This window comes from Varroa jacobsoni, unplaced genomic scaffold, assembly GCF_002532875.2.
Source record: "Varroa jacobsoni isolate VJ856 unplaced genomic scaffold, vjacob_1.0 scaffold_1001, whole genome shotgun sequence".
In the NCBI taxonomy this organism is placed as follows: Eukaryota; Metazoa; Arthropoda; class Arachnida; order Mesostigmata; family Varroidae; genus Varroa; species Varroa jacobsoni.
The window spans coordinates 126979-136699 of NW_019213903.1; the positions used below are offsets into that span (position 1 = coordinate 126979).

The window sequence follows — 9721 nt, forward strand, 5'->3', positions numbered from 1 at the left end:
GTCGTGAGAAAAACAAAGATATGACGTGACTCAGATACAGGAGTTGCCGAACAAACCTTGGCGGTGTTGTCTCAGAATGCTATCTGGGGAAGGAGCTCTGACTGTCATCCCAAACGCCATTTCAGGGTATGAATATTGAAGACATTGTTCTGGAGAACTCTTGTACCTGCATGGATCAACATAACAACTTACTTCCCTACATTTAACATCTGTTACTGAAATTCATGAACTAAAGATCGAAGCAATCTATTTTGGAGAGCTTTTCGTAAGTTACTTTATTTTTCTTAAATATTTAGGCTTCTATTAGATCTATTTAATAATTTGCTGGTTTACGCAGAAATGATTCTGCCGCTCGAATCCCTGCCGGATAATTAATTCTCAATGCACTAGGTTCAGTATAAAAGTTATTCAATTAGATCTCTCTTAAGCATACTTATCCTATCATAAATCCCATATTTGCAATAGAAAATTCCTTTCTCCACCCTATACTTTAGATCGACAAAGATGACCTCGATAATGGACCACGAACAGTACATATATTACCGGCACATTAAAAAGACACACACCATAATAATTAAGACTGTTTACCTACACTCAAAGGTAGACAAAAATTAGCTCTTTAAGAGTTAGCCATCATAGAACCCATTTATGATATCATTATTATATCTGTTCGCAGGTAACGAAGAAGTACCAGACAGTGTTGGGCAAGGACGTCGCTGAGCTCGGTGATGGTGATGGAGGAAGATGTTGGGTCAGCTGTGGGTGGATAGGCCCGCAGTCAGCAGACACAGGAATCGATTGTGAATTGTTATTCGATGTTTGTCCTGAGGAAACGTTGCCAACAGGCGATTGCGAGGACAACGTCGCCGAGTTGTGCGATAGGGTTGGTGGGTCCGCAGAAGAAGGCGGGGAAAGCGGTCGCATATGCTTGTGGGTACATCGATGTCTCCGTTCGTCCGACGGCGACAAGGGAGGTGAAACGTGCATTGGGCTTGGAGGTTCTGTAATTCCTAACGCACGAGAGGAACATGTTAATTTACTTATTCTATATGTGTTATATATTCAGGATATATTATGTATTAAATTAACTCAGATATACCTGATTGGTTTCTATGAAAGTACGAGCATACGTGAGTAAGCAGCTAGAGAGGGAAATTGGGGGGCAAAAAAGAGTGAGCAAAGTAACGAAGTACAAATCTGTTCGGGCGTCAGAAAATTTTGATTGCGTACTAGCTAGCGGAAGATGAGATGTGAACGACGATATAAATCAGATGTATAATTGTTATTGTGAAGCTAAGCTACTTGGAATCTTGACGACTACTCTGGTGTCAGCCGATGGTAGTACTTAGTTTCTTCTGATATTAAGCGTAAATACCTTTGGCACGGAGTTCTTTTTTATACTTCATGCGCCTATTCTGGAACCATATTTTAATCTGACGCTCGGAAAGCTTTAGAAAGGCGGCCAGCTCAATGCGTCGCGGTCGACAAAGATACCGGCTAAAACGAAATTCCTGTGCAAAGTTATAACATTGAAACGAGGTTATACTTGCTGATCTTAAATGCAAATATTAAAAATTAATTAAATTCTATATAAGGCCCAAAAAGGCAGATATTATCTGGAAATATAACATGTATTTGTTTCAAACATACACACGGAACTCACTATCATGCGGATCTTTCCAGCACACTAAATCTGTTTATAAATATCTAAAGTCATATTTTGATCTTTTTTTTACTAGCAAATCGTTGGTCGGTGCTCCCAACTTTAAAAGTCTGCTCTCAAAAAAGAAACATCTTCTATTTTACTTACCCTTTAATTCTATGTTGTTTAGCTTCATGCTGCTACCTACTTATGAGGTGCGTTTAATTAATTTCCAAGGATTTTCTATACATTCAAGGTGTAAAAATATAAACTGGTATATATTTAATGAAAACATATTTAGAATTTGAAGGACCTTTTCGAGTTCGACGAGTTGTGAGGACGTGTAGGCAGTACGAGGCCGTTTTCCCTTAGCCAAATCTTCCAACTGCTCAGCTGTGGACGAAAGGCAGCCCAGAATTGATTATTTTAGCGTCTGCCTGCGGCTTGGGGCACATTTGGCATAAAAAAATGCTTCATCCATTTTCAATCAGATCCACGCTGTACGTGACAGGGTCAGGTGAGGCAGGATAAGTACGCTTATGTTGGATTTTTACGTACGTATGAACTATAATTTATTAGGACGAAAAGATCAATCTTTGCTTTTATTATTATCACTGGTAAAACTTCTCCTTGTGAAAGGTCTAACTGCATAACAACAGATGTTGTTATGGCAGGTATTTGAAGGCTGGAAATCCTCAGAGTAACCTAGCGTGAGGACGCGACTCATGCCCACTCATGCTTTTCGAAACTTGCTCGTTTCTAAAATTTGCTTCGGACTTTTACGAGCAAAATTTTTATCTATTGGAAATTATTCTTAGATTCCTTCATCAGGTAGCGGCAGGTGACTTTTAGTATCTAGTCAAAAAACCAATGTAGGATTATTTAGACGAAACCACATGCATTCCGATAGGCGGTTCTAAAATAAAAGGTTCGGCATACTATTGTTATGACATTACTCAGGCTTAGGTTCTGTTCTTTGAGTAATGATTGAGGAGCTGCTCGTATGGCATAGGAGGTATCGTATTCTTTACCATGCTCTCTTTTTACCAAGCGACTCAACAGAAATATAAGAACTGTGCCTGTCTTGTTTAAATAAAGACTGGTCCAACAAATCAAAGAAAAATACCAAGGGAAAAAAATCCTGAACCTAACTTACGCTGCGAGCGCCTTTGGGAGAACAAGACGCTACGATAGACCAGCGAGCACATGTGCTTTACAAAACAGCAGAAAGTTGTGAACCTATGTTAAAGTAAAAAATAGGGGCATGAGTACGAAAGATGCAAAGAAACACGCCTCCAAAAAAAATTCAGCTCTGTCTAGGTTCTTTCAGCTGATTGTATTTATAGCATTATTATTTTATGATAAATTAGAAACATTCTTCGATTGTTTATAGTTCCTCATAAGCATGTTTGTAACATCTGACTAATACAGCATAAACTAACTTCTTGCAATTTAATAGCCCAATATAGTGCTGATACTCAGCGCATATTTATTAAAAGCCACATTTCTAAGAAGTATCTCTTGGTTTCACAGAGCTTCAATGATGTCGAAACGGACTGAATACATGTAACCTAGCAACAGATTCAGAGAAAATTCAGAACTCAGAAATATTGTCTGGCAAGCCTAAAGCACATTGTTGACAAGACATGTGTAGAAGATAGTTGCTACATTTGCCTGACACTCTGGTCTGATGGCGAATAGAATCTTTGAAGGGCAAAGTTTCTTTAGGGAAAGAAAGACTTATTCCTGTATGTAATATAGATGTAATAGCGGCATAACTGTGGCAATAAAAGTGCCGTATTACGCTGTAAGTTAGCTAAATGCCTTACGTCTCAAACAATGTTACCAAATTGGTAGAATGATAAGGCTGTTACTTGACGCCATAGATAGTCTGGTGATGGCCGCAAAAATATGTATGAATTGATTTACTCTAACCAATGTTACCTGTGTCTATTCTTAAATTAAATACCAGGTACACGGTATCTGGCATGTGCCATGCCCAATTGCGTTTGCTGGTGGTCTGTCAGACGGTACTAGAGGTAAAGGATGCAAACAATCGCGGGCGGAAAAATAATAATACTGATTTACAATTACGTAAAGTACGCACGTATTTTTAATGTTAGAATACTACGTAACAAGGGTCTAGCAAAGGGTTGCACTAAATAACTTATTATTATTAGATATATGTATCTCTTAATTACGCTTCGTAAAAATATGATTCGGTCGTGGATTTCACCAGTAGTGTAGTAGTATAACGCGTACGTTTAGGTAATTATACAACTTGAGCTGATGTTGGAAATCGTGAACGGTTTCGTCCGACTGCTCATGACTTGGTTAGGATATACAATCGTCACTAGTACAAAGAGTACGTGCTAGCTGCGAGCGAACTATGATTTTTTTTTGCTATTCAACATTTTAGGTTTTCCTCTAAGTAGATATTCTTGTTTATCTATTTCACAGCCTGAAAAGTTAAAAAAAACTATAAATATTTTACTAGGCAAAATAGTGCCTAACATATTGATATAGCTGTTCATTCATTGTGCCAGTGACCTATAACTTACTGACTTATAGAAGGACGTTCATAAACGTCATTTGTAGTAACTTCTCACAGCATTTCTCGACCTCGCACGTGCCAAACATCACCATATGTTATATGTACCAGCATAATCGAGCGTAGACATGGGTGATAAGTCAAACTTTTTAGTTGTTAAGCTGTTCATGGTCAAAGTTTTCGATTGGCTATACGGAAATACATGGTTCCGCTAGTATTTCGTCATCGTGTGATGTCTTCATATCGGACGAACCCCTCTCATAAATCAGACCCTTCTTTGATTATCCGAAATTGACGGTTTATTTTCTTACGATCTAGTATTCGGTCGTGTAAGGAACACGAGCAGATTCCTATCAACCGAGACGAAAAGATATGGCGGGAAACCCTGAACTAATTTAAAAGGTGCAAAAGTATACCTTTGGTGACGCTGGTGCTTCGACGAGCTTCTTGGCAGCCAATTCTACATAGTTAGCAAGTGATGGAATCGCTCAAAAAAGACCTCAGATATACGTTATAGGCAAAATTTCTTTGGAACTGACGAAGTCGGAAAATTTGTCCGGTATCCTCTGCTCCTGAGTCATGGCAAACACGGAGGAGCATGACTCGTCTTCGATTGACGACTGTTTCTACATTTTGACTATTGTGTTTAGTGCAGATTTATCATGCTGCTATAGTTCCTTCAAGGCCGTTGCCCAAGAAGTTTATATGGACGTTTTATGGTTAAACTATCGATAGCTACTGTGTCGAAAAAATTAGAATTTGATGGCTTTCTGAAGTGTGAAGCATATTTTTACCTATTAGATCGTTTTTTTGAATATGATTTTTAACGTTTTCATCAAGATTTCTGGTAGAATCGTTTCTGCAATAGTTAGTTATGTATTTTTTACATCTGAGGTATTTGTAGCTGATGCCAATTGTACTAGCTAAGAATAAAACTGAAGTTCCATTTATCGGCATGATCAGTGATACGTATAAAGGGGAAAATATTTAAAAAAGCCCGTTCGCATCCATATATATTATGGTGAAATGGCGCTATATTCTGAAAATCTTCATGCGTTTGAGTTATTTTCGTCTCTAGATTGCCACTTACAATTTTTTTTCCGTTTTGACGATGAAGATAAAGTTGGCCCATCAATGTTATGGCCAACCTGAGGAACCGACGACGCACTTGTTGTTGTCGGTTCCCATGTCTCGAACTTCACTTCCGTACCATCGTACATCGAAGGACAGGGCGGATAAGGTTCCATTACACTTCAATGCAGTGCTATCTTGCTCTCTATTCACGTTTACCTTGACATGCCTATGTCTCGAGACGCATGCATTTACACACCTAGATAATGATAACCCATAGACCCAGTTGCATACAGGCAGAGAAGTGCTCGATGCACTTCAAGATAACGCTAATCTTTGGTCCCAGCTCAACAGAGACGAATCGCTTAGGCAAATTTCATTCGGGCGTCAACAAAGGAAGGTGTAGGGGCAAATCGTTAAGCAAGCTAATCACCGAATGTTTGTCCGATTGGTGATACGTTCACTAATTTACCAAACGTCGTTCTTTGGTCATTTGACGCACCGAGACATACACACATACACACACACACATGCTCGCAGGCACACTCACACACACTCACACACACACATCCACAAATGTCAACAGCAGAGGCGTTTCAACAGCTTTGTTTGGTTCAAGGTATTACCGTTGGTATCGCGCTTCGCGCACTTAACGTGCTACACAATTTTACTTAATAACTTAAGCTGTTACATGAATGCCGAAGCTTGAAGCAATCCTGGTAATCGCCCACATCGGCTATAGAATCAAGTCTAGTCGGGAGTTGGGAGTCGCCAATGTCCAGGTCGGAAAATCGAATCCCGGGGACCTCATCTATCGCCATCATCTGCCTCTCCCTGATTCGACAGTTCTCTCACCAGGGGACGCCAGTGTTGTGAGAAACTGAAGCGCTGCCACTCATGTGTGGGTGGGCGGAGCTTTCGTCATTGAAGGCGGAGACTTGTTAGTTGAACCGTCCGACTTCAGGAACCGTACCGTTATCGTCAGCCGCCAATGGGTGAAGCGACATCACGAGAGTGATGCCATTGTGTGGTACAATAGGGAGGCCAGATGTCTGCCTACTGGATGTGTGGCCTGGTGCGATATCCTCGAGCAGATATTGACACCGATCTAGCCTGACGACGCGCACAAAACCGCTAATATCTTCCTAGCTATGTTGTCAGTTACGTTCACGTTACGGGCATACAATGATATACCTGCCTAGCTGAGTAAGTATCGAAGTGAAGTTGCTTCTTTAGCTCGAGCGGTAGATTTTAGTAATATCAGCAGAGTCAAAATACCCCGATATGCTCAAAACTTCAGCCAGAGTTGGCGCTGCTATTCAAGCCGAATCGTTCACGGGTCTTTTCGCATAGCGATCGTCGATCGTGATGGGAAATGTAATTAGTGTAATCGTCTAGCACCTGTTTTTTTCTGAGACGAAGGCAATTTACACTGATGTGTCAACATATACTATTAGAACTGAATGGGTGAACCACTTTTCGGCGCTAAGGTCATTTGGGTCGGACCCTGGTTCGGCTTCTTGTTGAAGGTACATTTACGGGGATTACGCTATTCATATACATCTAGAAGGCCAATGACTTGTTAAACGCGCCGGAAACACGGATCAACGTGATTCAAAGTTATTCTACTACCGACACTATACTGGCGAGCTCTAGTTGCGCCCTAGACTACTCTGGCGCACTCGCAATAACGTGGACTTCGCGGTCTCATGAGGGTATTTTTCAACATCTGTATTAATTCAAGTCCAAATTCGATGTTTTAGGCTTCTGACAGAATTATTCACACGAATGACACTTCGTTGCCCGTGAAGAGAGTGGATGCGTATGTTCGCGTGCCTATTGAGCTGGCTATGGCGAATTTGATTTCATTCCTATTACTTCTGATATCCGTTGTCTTCTAGGACTCCGCGAAGGTACAACCAATTAGTCAACGAGTCAGAAAGATCACCGAGAAAAGACAGATTGACCGGAAAGAAACAGTGTAGAGAAATTTTGACGTCATCTGATAGAGTGTGCTAGTAATACATTTGCGATAAGTTTATCTATCATAACTGCATATGGATAGTGACTCACAACGTATGGCTAAGCTAAACGCCTACCGTTCGTCAAATCTTCCAGCTTTTCCTTTTTTAAAAGAGAAAGTAAATTGAACTGAACTTGGTAAGCGAGCTAAAATGTTGTCCTTGATATTCTACACACGAAGACGAAAATATAGGCATAGTTATTGGCAAGATGCCCAGTTCTGGGTATATGGCTTTCAGAAACTTTGCTCCGTTGTTTTCAGTGTGCTATTTTTGACATACGATGATACCTACCGTGACACAGTCTCTCACACTTAACGAAACCATAATTGTCCCGCTCCGATTCCAAATCGTCCGCTATGATGAAAAACCTCTATTATATTCTATAATCCTTGATAGAGATTCCTGTTCCGTGATCTCGGAGCTTACCGGAACTGCAGTCATCCTCCTTAAATTTGTAAGCAATTTGGAAGTTGATAAACTATAATATTCGGAGTAAACAGGACCAAACTGTAATGGGTTCGTGCATTTAGGACAACATCGTATCTAAAATAAGATTCGCCGTCTTCTTGTTAGGGTACCGTTCAGAAATGTTACTATTTAGTACAAGTCAGGGTCGTTTTAAATGCTTTCGAGAACTTATCTATTACTTCGTATGATATTATGCTCCTTGATCCATCTTCTTTACCTTAATTAGCAACTGAGTCGACAACGATTTCGGTAGACCACTAGCCGTTAACCTTATTTATACGAAGGGTGTTCGTACCTAATTATTTATAATACTTTGATATTCCGGATAAACCTGCAGGCGATACAAGACTGGCGCACGCGATCTCTCTATCTGAATTTTGTGACCTACCAGGACTCGAGCAGGCAATGTGTCTCAATGAGTTGAAGTTCTCGAAGGATTCAAACGGAACTTGTCATCGCGCAGTCGACCTGCGTCGCCTTTCGTCTTGTGCTTAGGCTCTATTCCGTTCGTTGATTTGCTCAGATCGATAAATCGTGACTTTCAAGCCCCTCGCCGTCGGCGCCATTATTTCCCCGCCGTGATCTTTTTTCCCGTAAGAATAGGTTATGCACCATTTACAGATGAATAGGCAAGCTCTCTCCTTTCGTGAAAAATTAAAGAAGTTAGACATCACTCAGCAAACGGATGGGTTGAGACAGCGAGATTGGCATTATAATATTGGCAAAAAAGTATAATTCGTAAGCAGTAATGCATTTATCCTCAATTTACGCAGTTCTATGAAATGGACATGAACAATATGTTACGTTGATTCGAAAAATATAGAACCGCAAAGCACAAGGACCTGCAGAATAAAGCGTGCACACCGTAACTGAGTACATAGTACCTAAGCATTTCCTTTGCTATGTGCGGTTAAATAGGCCAATGATCATGTTCTTTGAAGCGCTTCTTTTTACGCTTTGCACAATGACTTATCACTGTGATTTGCTCGTGCATGTTATGCACACGTTGGATTTTCTTGTGAAGGAATCATCTTTAATAAAATACAGAATTATACGGCCTTAAGGAGTTCGATTATTTGTTAGCTCGTCAAATCGCCCACTACGAATGCTGGCCTACTTCGCAAAAATGTCCTAGTAATTTTCTATACGGTTACAAAGATAGTTATACCAAAAGCCAACTGAAGTTAAACCTGGATCCATTTCAAGAAAAACAAACTAACTAATTAACTTCAAGAAGGTATCCAACGATAGCAGAATTCGATGTCTTCAATAGAAAAACATGAACAGCTTTGTTTAGCATGCGGCAACTTGAAAAATAACACCGATCGTACCTAATGTCTGTTCCCTTCTTCCCAGTTATTTCATACACGATATATATTGAATGGCAAAAAAGAGGACGAAAAGACATAACGAAAGTGTGCGTGGTGCTGTAAAGATCAGAATACGCGACACAGATAACTTCACGACAAAGACCCAGGAAACTATATAGATGTTGGGATGTTCCTCAAAGTGAAGGAGCGAGTGGGGATCGTTTGATGCGGTCTCTCATCAAAATCCGATCACATTCGAAATAGCTTGAATATCGCAGTAGCAGCAGCAGATGCCAATCGACGTTTCATTTCATACGAAGCGTTCACATGGAACTCAGCGTCATTGGCAGCCCCAGATCATCATCATCCGCAGCAGAAGAAGCATCAGAATCAACAAGGTAGTATCTTCGGGTGGCCGCTGATCTGTAGCGGCACTAGACGAAACACGTGATCGCCTCCGAACATCGAGCAACACCATGAGGTAGTGGTTTCTGGCTCGAAAACGATCGCGCACCAGCAGACGAAAGCTGAAACGCGTGATTGGACAGTTCGGCCGGATAGGCTCTGCCTTCACCAACTCCGCTATTATAGCTTGCCTATGCGACTGGTGTCCTGCCGTAGATTTCCGTTTTAACGTTCCCTTTTTATTTGGGAT

General features: G+C 40.7%; 1 protein-coding gene across 1 annotated transcript in view; it reads right to left on the reverse strand.

The window, feature by feature from the left end:
- LOC111265722 (uncharacterized) overlaps nucleotides 1-5440 on the reverse strand; it is a 10380-nt gene extending 4940 nt beyond the window's left edge. The window contains exons 1-5 of the mRNA XM_022842623.2: nucleotides 5284-5440; nucleotides 1956-2035; nucleotides 1376-1511; nucleotides 692-1010; nucleotides 57-166 (exon numbers count right to left, since the gene is read on the reverse strand). Of these exons, the coding sequence (XP_022698358.1) occupies nucleotides 57-166; nucleotides 692-1010; nucleotides 1376-1511; nucleotides 1956-2035; nucleotides 5284-5440 (802 nt within the window). The remainder of the gene's footprint in view (nucleotides 1-56; nucleotides 167-691; nucleotides 1011-1375; nucleotides 1512-1955; nucleotides 2036-5283) is intronic.
- Between the last annotated feature and the right edge of the window lie 4281 nt (nucleotides 5441-9721).